The sequence below is a fragment of the Rhinatrema bivittatum genome, chromosome 7 (assembly GCF_901001135.1).
Source record: "Rhinatrema bivittatum chromosome 7, aRhiBiv1.1, whole genome shotgun sequence".
Classification (NCBI taxonomy): domain Eukaryota; kingdom Metazoa; phylum Chordata; class Amphibia; order Gymnophiona; family Rhinatrematidae; genus Rhinatrema; species Rhinatrema bivittatum.
The window spans coordinates 255207600-255221762 of record NC_042621.1 but is presented as its reverse complement, the minus strand read 5'-3'; the positions used below and the strand labels follow the sequence as shown (position 1 = coordinate 255221762).

The window sequence follows — 14163 nt, the reverse complement described above, 5'->3', positions numbered from 1 at the left end:
TTTTTCCCAGGAGGTGTATTTGAATACATTTTTGCCTTCTTGTTTTTCTTCATTGCTGACTCAACTATCATTGAGTCATATAGTCTATATTTAATGTCCACTTTTTGCTAGAGGCATTATGGAATATGGTGTTTTTCATAATTTATTTAGACGTTTTATATACCATCATTCCAAAAAAAGATCACAACAGTTTACAATATCCACATTCATATTCATGGTCAACGATCACAAACTGTGTGTCAACATTCACCTTCTAGTTCAACACTACATTGCATACCTATTCTAGTTCATAATCATACATTTGGGTCTGCACATCAAAGTTCTTGATGCATAGGAACTGCCTTACTGTTTTGGTGGATAAATGCATCTCAGAATACCCTTTAACTCAGTGATGCTTTCTTCATCCTCTTGTAGGTTGAAAGAATAGTTTGTGACTTTTTGTATAAATGTTGGATAGGTCGTATTCTCTAGTGGTGTTGAAGCTCTGTTTAGTTTTGGAGATGGGTCAGACAGAGGATCTCGAGAATGTCCACCCGATGATCTAAGGAGTCATAGGAATTATGTGAATCATCTAAATTTGAATGAACATAAAATGGAGATCGTGATTCTATCTTCTCCAAATGGGTTTGTTTTGCGCATATCTAGACAAGAATGTACCTCATTCGTAAGCCAGGGTATGTTGGGAATGATCTCAATCTCTCAAATTTACTACTAATGCTCTTCTTAGTACTTGAATTGTGCTAAAGAAAGCCTCATTCTGGAGTTCATTGGGTATAAGTTTTACAGGCAACCTATCAACCTTGGAAATTCTTCTTCATCAGGCCAGTGGCACCCAATATAATTGGGACTATTTCTGTATCATTCTGCCACATTTTCTTGGTCTCTGATTGCATCTCTTGGTACCTAAGGATCTTAGCATTCGCCATATGAGCCACAGAATAGTTGCTGGATAATGACACCTCTACCGGCAATGCTGTTCTTGTGTTTTTCTCCTTCTCCACAATATCTGAGTTTCTAGCATCAATCATCCTGCCAGTAGGAATAGTAATCTCAGATAAACACAACTCCTTCACTCTCTTATATTTTATTAAGGTTGTGTTCCCAGTGTTGGTTTGGTATGTCTGTTATAATGTTTACAATTTCCAATGAATAATCTTTTCCATCTTTTTGTGCTTTCTGTATACAGGCCTTCTGACATCAGTATATCACATCCAGCAATGAGATATGTAACTGTCCCCAGTCTGTTCTATAGAATCTGCATTTGTCCATTTTACCAGCCTTTTTTTATGCTAGATGTGAATCATCGTGTTTGTAGTGCATTATCATGTGCTGCAATTAGCAAGCTCTCATCTATAGTTTTGAGATCATCTCTCCTTAACCACTGCTGTCTCAAATTTTGATTCACATGGCATTTCTGGAGTAGCTCTTTGTACTTCTGCCAATTATCCTTTTTTGTTTGCTAATCTAATTCTTTAAAGTGTTTTCTCTCTTGTTTTGCTAGATATGTAGCTTCTTTCCCTTTGTGTGCTGGTACATTTTCAGTAATTCAATCAATCATTCAATCGCCAGAACAATTGTCCAAGCTTAATGACTGAGACTGGTGATGCTTACTCACTTTCATACTTCAGCACTATTTGAGCTGAATCTTCTCTTGTCCTTCCTTATTGTCTCCTCTCTATTTTCCACAAAATAGGATGCAAAAAATCTGGATTTTAGTTCTTTCCTTAAGCACTCTAAAAGGGCCTTTAGAACGCTGGTTCTTTGTTAGGCACATTGTTTATATAGGTCTTGATAAAAATCTGTCCAAAGCTTCTGGACAAACGCATCACACTCAGGTAATGCTGGACAGGTAAAATTTGGTTCTTTCTTGCTGGTCAAAGGAAGCGCTTCCGACTGCAGAGTTGGTGAAGATGATTTACTACTTTCAGTAGCAGATGATTCTAAAGCCTTGGTTGCCTTCATTGCTGCCTTTTATGCGTCATTCTTTGTCTGCATCTATCACGTTGCACCATTCGCTGGTTGCACTGAAGTCACTGTGCAAGTTTTTCTTGGTGCCAAAGGGGCTGCAAGAGCTACTGTTGTGATTAGGCCCTAAGCCATATGGTATGTTGATATGCTGAAACCATCTTGTGCGGGCACTTTTCGCAAGATTTAAAATGGCTTTTTCCTTTATCTGATGATGATTTCTTGGAAGCCAGCCAATAATCTTTCATTGATTTGAAAAGTTTTTCTTCTTTTTTCCCCAAAAAAGACACGACTGACACAAGAGGAGAGAGAATTGTTGTCTTTTGTGAAGCAGACAAAATAAGACTCAGGAAGAGATATGCAGTGACAGTAATGCAGGAACTCTGGTGCATGCCTGGAAGACACTCAAATAACTTTTTGAGCTAGGAGAGAGTGAAGACAGACGTGATGCCATTGGGTGACATCACCCATTTTGTGTGGTTGCTTAGTTATGCTTGTCAACAAAGAAAATTAAATCTTTTATTTCAATCAGAAATGACTACAATACAGTTCTAATTTTCCCTTGTACGAGTCTGAAATGCATTCTTTTTGAGTTCCAAACACACTGGAATAAATGTGGCTGGAACTCAAACTGAAAATTAACTAAGGGCTGTACTCCAACTTTCTGAGGGGACTAGTTATGGTACCAAATAACTAATCAAATAGCCCCTTGTTCCATAGAAATACAGAAGGTATCAGCAGACAAGAATCTGTTGATTCATCTAATCTGCCACCACTGAGCCTACTTGATCTGTTGTCTTCTCCCTTCCTTCATCTGCCAATAACTTTCAAATAACTAACCTCATCATCATCATCGTTTGTTGAAACTTTTCCAGCTGAGGTGTTCAAATTGAGTTACAACACAATTTGGGCATTTCAGTTCCACTAGTGTATACATTATAGTATGAATCATTTCAGATACAAAATACAAATTGAGCTTAGTATAGTCTCAGTGAAACATTGTTAGGAATAAGTCTTTGGAGTCCTTGGGAGCCAGGAAGACTGAGGATAAGGGACTGTTTAGGGATTCAGAGCCTGGCTAGTGCTGAGGGCTATCACAAATAGCCAGATTTTCAGTAGTTTCCTGAATGTGAGGAGGTCTAGGGTAAGTCTGATGTCAAATGGCAGAGTGTTCCAGAGGGTAGGGATGGATCCTAAAAAATTTGTTTCAGATTTCTTTGAGAGCCAGGTTTGGGTTTGTTAGCGCAGTGGCCAGGAGGATACGTCTATTGTTGAGATAGGATAGTGCCCAGGCTTTAAGGGCCTTGAAAGCCAGGACCAGAAATTTGAAAATACCACAATAATGTGTTGGCAGCTAGTAGAATATCAAGATGACTATTATAAATAATCAGAATGTTGATCTCCCTACTTACAATGTTCTCAGGACAAGTTGGGGGAGCAATTATAGCTTAGCAAATATTGAGTGCAAGAGTCTCATAAGAAACATTTTTTTTTTAAACACTTCAGACTTCTCCAAACTATCCTACCTATATGAAATTATTACCTTTCCTAGAAAATAGATATTTTCCCAGTTTTCTGAAGTGAATCCATATCCCATTTCTAGAAGGGTGAGGATGTATGTTCCAGAAAAGCAATATTCAATCAGGTACTTCTCTTTAACCTTTGGGAAATTTTCTTTCACCTTGAAAACAAAGAAAACAAAGTTCAATGCGTCTTGACTAAGATATGATACATTCTTAAGTAGCCAATATCATTGTAACATGTCATTAAAAATGGCACTGGATCATTTAGGGCCTGATTCATCAAGAACTTATCCCATAGACATAGAATAGGAAAAAAGTCTTAGTGACTTGGTCCCTTATTGGTAAAGAGGGCACCCATGGAGAACTACCTAGAAACCATCACTGCACTTTGTATGAGAGATCCTGAAGACTTTAATACCTACATTAAAATAACCCATAAAGCACTACAATTTATACCAAGTAAGCAAGGGACTACTCATCTCTACAACATTATAGTGAAGTAGGTCAGAGGTAGAGGGAAATAATTTTAAAACATGGTTAGCTGTCTATTTGACATATTTGTTATAACTGTGACAGAATATGCTTGGATAATGATGCTCTTACTATTCTATAAGCTACCAATAAAATGTTAATTATGAAAATCCATTATGGTGAACTAGACAAGTTATTAATATAACCCTCACAGGGGCTTACTTTTAACATTTCCATCGGGAAACGTATCATCTTTCATATCATCTCTCTTACCTAGTCACATAATCTGAAGAAAAAGGGCCTACAGGAGAAAGCAAGTGTGGCTTACCTGTAACAGGTGTTCTCACAGGACAGCAGGATGTTAGTCCTCACATATGGGTGACATCATCAGGATGGAGCCCAATCACGGAAAACTTCTGTCAAAGTTTCCAGAACTTTGACTGGCCCCTACTGGGCATGCCCAGCATGGCACTAACCCTGCAGCCAGCAGGGGTCCCCCTTCAGTCTTATTTAATAGCTACAGGCAGTGCCAAAAAAATAAAACAAGAAAACGTTACGAACCCAACACCGCGGGGCGGCGGGCGGGTTTCGTGAGGACTAACATCCTGCTGTCCTGTGAGAACACCTGTTACAGGTAAGCAACAATTGTTTTCTCACAGGACAAGCAGGATGGTAGTCCTCACATATGGGTGAATACTGAGCTGAGGATGTCCGAACATGCATCAAATGTACCCAACGGCATGCAACAGGCACAACAACTGGGGTGGAATTTGGTAGAGGGCATCCTGAACCCCACCGGGCAGACGGAAGGGTGTTGGTACGTCACTTTGGAAATAGGTTACGCAGGACAGATTGGCCAAAGATGGAATCTTGTCTTCTGGCTTTGTCCAAGCAATAGTGGGCTGCGAAAGTGTGGAGAAAACTCCAGGTGGCAGCCCTGCAAATGTCAGGAAGCGGCACCGATCGTAGGTGTGCTACTGAAGTCGCCATGGCCCTCACAGAGTGTGCTTTAACACAGTCTTGGAAAGGAATGCCTGCTTGCTGATAGCAAAAAGATATGCAGTCCGCCAACCAGGGGGAGAGAGTCTGCATACCCACAGGTTGCCCTAATTTGTTGGGATGGAAAGAGACGAATAACTGAGTGCTCTTCCTGTGGGCAACTGTACGGTCTAGGTAAAATGCTAGAGCCCATTTACAGTCAAGGGTATGCAGAGCCTGTTCCCTTGGGTTGGAGTGGGGCTTGGGAAAGAAGATAGGTAGTATGATGGATTGATTAATGTGAAACTCCGAAACTACCTTAGGCAAAAACCTAGGGTGAGTGAGGAGTACCGCCCGGTCCTGCAGGAGTTTAGTGTAAGGCGGATAGTTAACTAGGGCCTGTAATTCACTAACCCTGCGAGCTGAAGTGATAGCCACAAGGAAAATCACTTTCCATGTGAGATATTTTAGTTCACAGAGTGAAGAGGTTCGAATGGTGGTTTCATGAGCCGCCCGAGAACAAGATTAACATCCCAAGAAGGAGGCGGAGGACGTAAAGGTGGCTTGATATGGAGCAAGCCTTTAAGAAAACATGTTACAAGGGGTTGTACCGATATAGGGACATCCCCGACACCTTTATGGAAGGCGGCGACCGCACTGACATGCATTCTGATGGAAGAGGTCTTTAGACCTGATTCCGATAAGTGCCAGAGATAGTCCAAAAACCTTGGGATTGGACAGGAAAAGGGGTCACGGGATTGCGAAGGACACCATGATGTATACCTTTTCCATTTATAGGAATAAGACTTTCTTGTGGAAGGCTTCCGTGAAGCAATCAGGACACGAGAAACGGAATCTGAAAGGTTAAGTGGTTGAAGGATTAACCTTTCAACATCCATGCTGTCAGGGCCAAGGCCTGAAGATTGGGATGGCGTAGACATCCATCGTTCTGAGTGATCAGAAGCGAGTGCGTTCCCAAGGGAATGTGCCTGCAGATGGAGAGATCCTGGAGTATGGGAAACCACACTTGGCGTGGCCAGTGAGGTGCTATCAGGATCATGGTTCCCTTGCCTTGACGGAGCTTCACGAGAGTCTTCAAGAGAAGAGGAAGTGGAGAGAATGCATAAAGCAGACCGGCTGCCCACGAGAGGGAGAATGCATCTCTGGGCTGAGAGTGCTCGCTTCGAATGAGGGAGCAGTAATTGTCCACTTTGTGGTTCTGAGGGGTCGCAAAGGGGTCTATTTGGGGATGACCCCATTGCTAGAAGAGAGAAGTCGCTACCGAGAGATTGAGAGACCACTCGTGCGGTTGGAAGACACGACTCAGTTTGTCTGCCAAGACATTGTGCACTCCCGGCAAATAGGTGACCCTGAGGTACATCGAGTGGGAGAGTGCTTCCACCCAAATCTGTGCAGTTTCCTGACACAGAAGGAAGGAGTCTGTGCCTCCCTGCTTGTTGATGTACCACATGGCCACCTGGTTGTCTGTCTGAATCAGGATGACGTGATTTGATAGGCAATCCTGAAAAGCTCTGAGAGCATATCGCATTGCTCGAAGCTCCAGGAAATTTATCTGGTGTTTGGCTTCCTCTGGAGACCAAAATCCTTGTGACTGTAGATCGTTCACATGAGCTCCCCATCTGAGGTTGGAAGCGTTGGTGGTGAGAATGAGTTGAGGATCTGGTAGGTGAAAAGGCAGTCCCTGGAGGAGATTGTTCTGATCTTTCCACAAGGCGAGAGACAGACGGAGTGTGTCAGTGATGTGGACAATGGTTGACAGAGGCTGAGCCGCTTGAATCCATTGTGACCTCAGAGTCCAATGCATGACTCTCATGGCCAGGCGGGCCATTGGTGTGAGATGGACTGAGGACGCCATGTGTCCGAGAAGGACAAGGAATTGCTGAGCTGTTGCTGTATACTGAGACTGCAACTGGTGAGTGAGGGACACGAGGGTTTGCACTCGTTGTTGAGGTAGAAAGGCTTTTGCCTGTAAAGTGTCCAAGTCTGCCCCAATGAACGACAAGGTTTGAGATGGGACTAAAAAGGATTTCTCGTAATTGACGAGAAATCCTAGAGAAATTAGAGTGTGTAGGGTCAAATCCAGGGACGATCGAGCGGCTTGCTGGGTTGGGGCCCTGATTAACCAATCGTCTAGATAGGGGTAGACGTGAACACCCTCTTTCCTGAGAAAGGCTGCGACAACTACGAGACATTTGGTAAAGACTCGTGGTGCCGATGCTAGGCCGAATGGAAGCACCCGGTATTGATAGTGCCTTGGGCCTACTAAAAACTTGAGGTACTTGTGATAAGCTGGAGCTATTGCAATGTGGGTGTATGCGTCCTGGAGGTCCAGAAAGCAGAGCCAGTCTCCTCTTTGTAGAAGAGGTAGAAGCGAGCCCAAGGTTACCATCTTGAACTTTTCCCGGTGAAGGTACTTGTTGAGGGCACGTAGGTCCAGAATTGGACGAAGCCCCCCGGATTTTTTGGGGATCAAAAAGTACTGGGAATAGAACCCTAGGCCTTTTTGCGAAAGAGGAATGGGTTCTATTGCCCTTAACTGGAGAAGAAGGGAAACCTCCTGCTCCAGACGGACAGAGTGGTCGGTTACTCTCCACACTTGTAGAGGTGGTGATTCTGGTGGAAGAGCAAGAAAGTTCAGGTGGCAACCCTGAGCAATGATTGCTAGCACCCATTGGTTGGCTGTGATTGATTGCCACATGCCGTGAATGTGGCACAATCGACCTCCCGCTGTTATGCCTGGCAGAGGAATCAGGCTGCTGCTCTCCAAGGGAAAGTCAAAAACCTGAAGCAGGCCCCAGCTGGGGAGCTGCTTGTGGCTTTTATTTAGAGATTTTTCTATACCGCAGCACGTGCAGCACATCACCTCGGTTTACAGCAAACAATAATGCAGCAACAGTCTTTACAATAAAATATTAAACGGAACAGTACATGTAAAATGCTTAAACAGTTAACTTAGCAACTAGAACCTTTTTTTTTTTTTTTTTTAAATAATTATAATTGACGTAAATGTAACAGGGATTACCAAATATTTGATTTACCTGTAGGAAGAATACTAAAGAGAAGTTTTCTAGGGAACAGGAGCTGGAAGGGGAGGGGGGGGGGGGGGAAACAGGAGGGAGGTTAACAGTGAAGTATGCGGCCAGAAGTGGGCCTAGTCAGTCGAAAGAGGGCCTAGTCAGTCATAGGTATGCTTTTTTGAACAGCCAGGTTTTTAGGTTTTGTTTAAATTTTCTGTGGCAAGGTTCCTGGTGCAGTTCGGTGGGCATACTATTCCATATAGTGGTTCCTGCAATGATGAGTGAGCGTTCCTTAGTAGATACATGTTTAGAAAGTTTAGGAGAGGGTATCCACAGTTTGGCTTGGTGCTGTAATCTTGTTGGTCGGTTCGTTTTCTTGAAATGCAGGTATTCAGAAAACCATTGCATGTTTTGGTTATAAATGGCTTTATGTATTAGCGTAATGGATTTGTATATGATCCTGGAAGCAACGGGTAGCCAGTATAGAGACTGAAGTGCAGGAGTGATGTGATCGTGGCGGTGAGTGTTGGTGAGAATGCGGGCAGCAGCGTTTTGTAGCATTTGTAATGGTTGTAACGTATTTTTTGGTAAGCCTAACAGTAATGAGTTGCAGTAGTCAAGCTTTGACAGTATTGTAGCTTGTAGCACTGTGCGGAAGTCATACGGGTGTAGAAGTGGTTTGATGTGCTTTAGCGTATGGAGCTTGAAAAATCCATTTTTGACAGTGGTAGTGATGAATTTTTTTAACGTAAAGTGATTGTCAATGATGATACCAAGACTGCGGACTTGTTGTGCAGTTGGTGGGCCTACTTGGGATGTGAATGTTGTATTCATTGTGGCATTGTTTGGAGGCGAGATTATGAGTAGCTCAGTTTTGTTGGTGTTAATGGCTAAAAAGTTGTTAGTAAGTAGTTTTTTAATTTCTGTGAGGGCCTCGTTCCAAGTATTCAGGGCATTAGGTAGAGAACTGTTTATAGGTATGAGGATCTGCACATCATCTGCGTAAATGAAGTGTTGAAAACCCAGTTTTTAGAGTAGTCGACAGAGAGATATAAGATAAATATTAAACAGAGTTGAAGAAAGAGAAGATCCTTGGGGTACTCCTTGTGCGAGGCTTCTTGGCTTAGATTCACATTGTTGAGATTACTTACCTGGTAATCTTCTTTTCCTTAGTGTAGACAGATGGACTCAGAACCAATGGGATAGTATCCGCGTGCTAGCAGTTGGAGACGGATCTGACGTCAGCACGGGGTATATAGCCCCACAGGAAGCGCAGCGATTCAGTAATCTTCCTTGCAAAAGCTGTTATGGATGTGTGTACTGACGCTCAGTGAAAAGTGAAAACAGGATTCCCCTGACTGATTGACAGTGGCTGGAGACCGCCAGCATTCACAACCGGAAAGCGCAGACACCGGCAGAGTGTACGCTCTTATGTAAACAAATGCCCTGGCTTACCTGGAACCGGTGGAAACTCATGTACACAGGCAGCTGGGCGGGATGCTGAGTCCATCTGTCTACACTAAGGAAAAGAAGATTACCAGGTAAGTAATCTCAACATTTCCTGGCGTGTAGCCAGATGGACTCAGAACCAATGGGATGTACAAAAGCTTTACTCCCCGCCGGGGCGGGAGGCTGCCTGAGGACCATGTAGTACCGCCCTTGCAAAAGCCGAGTCCTCCCTGGCCTGGACATCCAGACGGTAGAACCTGGAAAAGGTATGAAGGGAGGACCACGTCGCTGCTTTACAGATTTCTGTCGGCGACAGCATCCTGGATTCAGCCCAAGATGCTGCTTGCGCTCTGGTAGAATGAGCCTTAACCTGTAGAGGCGGAGCCTTCCCAGCCTCCACGTAGGCTGCTCTGACTACTTCTTTAATCCAGCGGGCAATGGTGGGCCGAGAGGCCGCTTCACCTTGCTTCTTCCCGCTGTGTAGGACGAACAGGTGGTCCGTCTTTCGCAGGTCTTGTGTCACGTCCAGATACTGGGGCAGCAATCTGCCGATGTCGAGATGGCGTAATAAACGGCCTTCTTCAGATTTCTTCAAACCTACCGTGGTAGGCAAGGATATAGTTTGGTTAAGATGAAACTGTGAAACCACTTTAGGGAGAAAGGAGGGAACCGTCCGAAGCTGGATAGCCTCAGGAGTGATTCGTAGAAAGGGATCACGGCAGGACAGTGCTTGTAGCTCCGAGATGCGGCGTGCGGAACACACCGCCAGCAAGAACACCAACTTCAAGGTGAGAGACCGGAGAGACAAGCCCCTAAGGGGTCGGAAGGTGGATCCCGCGAGGAAATCCAAAACAAGATTAAGGTTCCATAAGGGCACAGGCCACTTTAGTGGCGGACGAATATGCTTGACACCCAGCAGGAAACGAGAGACATCTGGGTGCTTGGCGATGGTCTTGCCATCCCTCCTGGGACCATAGCAAGACAGCGCTGCTACCTGAACTTTGATGGAGCTGAGGAAGAGACCCTTCTGAAGCCCATCCTGCAGAAAATCCAACACAATAGGTATGGTGGTGGCATGTGGATTGGTGCCGTGAGTGTCGCACCATGCTTCAAACACTCTCCAGATCCGTACGTAGGTGAGGGATGTGGAAAACTTGCGAGCTCGGAGGAGTGTATCAATCACGGGCCCCGAGTAACCTCTTTTCTTCAGTCTAGCCCTCTCAAGGGCCAGACCGTAAGAGAGAATTGAGTTGGGTCCCCGTGGAGGATGGGGCCTTGACGTAGAAGGTCCCGGAGAGGAGGCAGAGGAAGAGGCTCCCCCACCAGTAGTCATCTCATGTCCGCGTACCAGGGTCTTCTTGGCCAGTCTGGCGCCACTAGAAGAACTAGGCCCCGGTGCGTCTGAATCTTGTGGATGATGGCGCCCAGCAGAGGCCACGGAGGAAAGGCGTATAGTAGAGTCCCTGGAGGCCATGGCTGGACCAGGGCATCGATGCCGTGTGAGAACGGGTCGCGCCTGCGACTGAAGTAGCTGGGGACTTGAGCATTGGACTTGTCCGCCAGTAAATCCATGGCCGGAATCCCCCAATGATCGACAATCATCTGGAAAGCTGTGGGGGACAGCTGCCACTCTCCTGGATGCAGGCTTTCTCTGCTGAGGAAGTCTGCTGTGGTATTGTCCTTCCCGGCAATGTGGACGGCGGAGATGTCTTGCAGATTCGCCTCTGCCCAAACCATCAGTGGGGCGATCTCCAGAGATACTTGTTGGCTTCTGGTTCCGCCCTGCCGGTTGATGTAGGCCACCGTGGTGGCGTTGTCGGACATCACTCTGACAGCCCTGTGCCGTAGTCTGTGAGCGAATCCAAGGCATGCCAAGCGGACTGCCCGGGCCTCCAGGCGATTGATGTTCCACGTTGACTCCTCCGTGTTCCATCGCCCTTGCGCGGTGAGTTCTTCGCAATGTGCTCCCCAGCCGCTCAGGCTGGCATCCGTGGTGAGCAAGGTCCACGTGGGTGAGGACATCTTTGACCCCCCGCTCAGGTGGTTGGACCGCAACCACCACCGCAGCTGGGTCCGAACTCCGGCCGGTAGCGGAAGGTGTGTGGAAGTCCCGTCGATGGGGGCTCCAGCGAGAGAGCAGGGAACGCTGTAGAGGTCTCATATGGGCCCGCGCCCAAGGCACCACTTCCAGGGTGGATGCCATGAGACCCAGAACCTGCAGATAATCCCAGGCTATGGGCCGACGGGCTCTCATCAGATACTGGATACGTTGTCGAAGTTTCAACTGTCTCTTGGTCGTAAGACTGACCGTGTCCGCCCGAGTGTCGAACCACACTCCCAGATACTCTATTGACTGGGAAGGCAGTAGGCAGCTCTTGCTGAGGTTGATTACCCAGCCCAAGCTTTCCAGAAGGGCGATCACTCTGTCGGTTGTCCGCAGGCTCTCCTCTCGAGATTTCGCCCTGATCAGCCAATCGTCTAGGTAGGGATGGACCAGAATCCCTTCCCGCCTGAGTGCCGCTGCCACCACAACTACCACTTTGGTGAATGTCCGTGGGGACGTGGCCAACCCAAAGGGTAGAGCCCGAAACTGGAAGTGGTGGCCCAGAACCTTGAAGCGCAGGTAGCGCTGATGATCCGGATGGATCGGAATATGAAGATATGCTTCTGACAGGTCCAATGCCATGAGGAATTCTCCGGGCTGGACTGCGGCTTTGACGGAGCGCAGGGTTTCCATGCGAAACCTCGGTACCCGTAAGTAGCGATTGACTGACTTAAGGTCCAGCACAGGCCGAAAAGTGCCCCCTTTCTTGGGTACCATGAAATAAATGGAATAGTGTCCAGAATTCACTTCCCAGGCAGGTATTCACTTCCCAGGCAGGTACTGGGAGGATGGCGTTCAAGGACAGGAGCCTCGCCAGGGTAGCTTCTAACGCTGCCTGCTTGTGCCGGGGACATGAAGATTCCACAAACTTGTCCGGAGGAAGAAGATGAAAATCCAGATAATATCCTTCCCGGATAACGGCGAGGACCCACTGGTCCGACGTAATCTCGACCCATCTGGGGTAGAAGAGGGTCAACCTGCCCCCTATGGCTTCGTTCCCCAGATGAATCGGCAAATTCTCATTGTGGGGTGCGACCGGGGCCCGAGCTCGGGCCAGCCCCATGCTTGCGCTGCTTGGTCCGAAAGGACTGATTCCTGGCCGGAGGACAAGTCGTCTGATAGCGCCCCCTGTACGGAACAAAGCGCTGGGAACTCCTGCCCCTATAGGGCCGTGGAAAGGAGCGCTGTCCCCTCCTGGATCGATCTTCCGGAAGTCTAGGCACAGGAGAGGCACCCCAGGTAGTGGCTAGCTTATCAAGGTCACTGCCAAACAGAAACGAGCCCTGAAAGGGTAACTTGGTGAGACGAGACTTCGAAGGCGCATCAGCCGACCACGGCCGGATCCAGAGCTGCCTCCTGGCGGCTACGGAGGATGAAATCCCCTTAGCTGTAGTGCGAACCAAATCCGATGCGGCATCGGTGAGGAAGGAAAGAGCGGACTCCATGTCAGCCGCTGGAGCGTTGTTCCTGACCTGAGACAAGCAGGCACGTGTCACCACAGTGCAGCAGGCCGCAATCCGCAAAGAAAGAGCTGCCACCTCAAAAGTTTGTTTCAGAATGGTGTCCATTCGTCTGTCATGGGGTTCCCTGAGGGCCGTCCCCCCTTCCACTGGAATAGTAGTGCGCTTGACCACAGCGCTAATTAAGGCGTCCACCTGAGGACATGCCAGCAGGTCCTGGAGAGCCGGTGCCAACGGGTACATACCTTTCAGGGCCCGGCCCCCTCTGAAGGAAGCCGCCGGTGCCGCCCATTCCAAATCTATGAGTTGCTGAGCCGCCTGCAAGAAAGGAAAATGGCGAGCTGTAGGACGAAGACCTTCCAGCAGGGGGTTCTGCGCAGAAGGTACCGAAGCACTGGGACCAGTGATATCCAACTCCGCCAGACACTGAATCACGAGGTCCGAGAGGTCCTCCTTAGGGAAGAACCGCCTCATGGTTCTATATGGCTCAATCCCCGGAGGGAGGTCCCCCTCATCCGGGAGGTCGGACTCGTCCGGCGAAATCTCCTGGTCCAATTGATCTGGACTGTCCAGTGACGGGAGGTCCCGCTCTCGATAAGGCTGTGAGGGTCCAGGCACAGGATCCCTAGGTGCTGTCACCGTAGCGGCGGCCGCAGCAGGCGCCGCAGATGCAGCTAGTGCAGGAACCACAGCAACAGCAGGAACCACAGGAGCAGCAGGGACAGCAGGGCCGGGATGGGCAGCCGTCTGCATCTGGACGAAGGCATGAATCCCCTTAAAGAGATCCACCCAGGAAATGGAAGCAGCCTCTAATCGCCGGGGTACAAGATTCCCCGGGATTTCCGAATGGTCAAGACTGCCCCCCAAATCCGGGGGAGCCCCAGAGGAACTGTCAAGAAACTGCGGCTGAGACTGGTTCTGGCCGGAGGGTCCCCCTGCCGCTTCACATTGGGCACATAGGGAGCCTGGCTCAGTACTGCGTGTGGCTCTAAGGTGGCATGCAGAGCAGAGGTCAAGGGCTGAAATGCCTGAGACAAGCGGCTGCTTCGCTGAGGATGCGGCTGCTTGCTGATCCATACCAAACAGAACAAGCGCGCAATAATATGCGGCAGCAATAGGCGCTTAATACGGCAGGCGCACAATAGGAAGAATATGCGGCAGCAATAGGCGCTTAA

At 47.7% G+C, this 14163-nt stretch overlaps 1 protein-coding gene across 4 annotated transcripts in view; it reads right to left on the bottom strand.

The window, feature by feature from the left end:
- ENTPD1 (ectonucleoside triphosphate diphosphohydrolase 1) overlaps positions 1-14163 on the bottom strand; it is a 597993-nt gene that overhangs the window by 44103 nt on the left and 539727 nt on the right. For all 4 annotated transcript variants that reach the window (XM_029610060.1, XM_029610058.1, XM_029610059.1 and 1 more), the window contains one exon: positions 3509-3646. In XM_029610060.1, coding sequence (XP_029465920.1) covers positions 3509-3646 — 138 coding nt within the window. The remainder of the gene's footprint in view (positions 1-3508; positions 3647-14163) is intronic.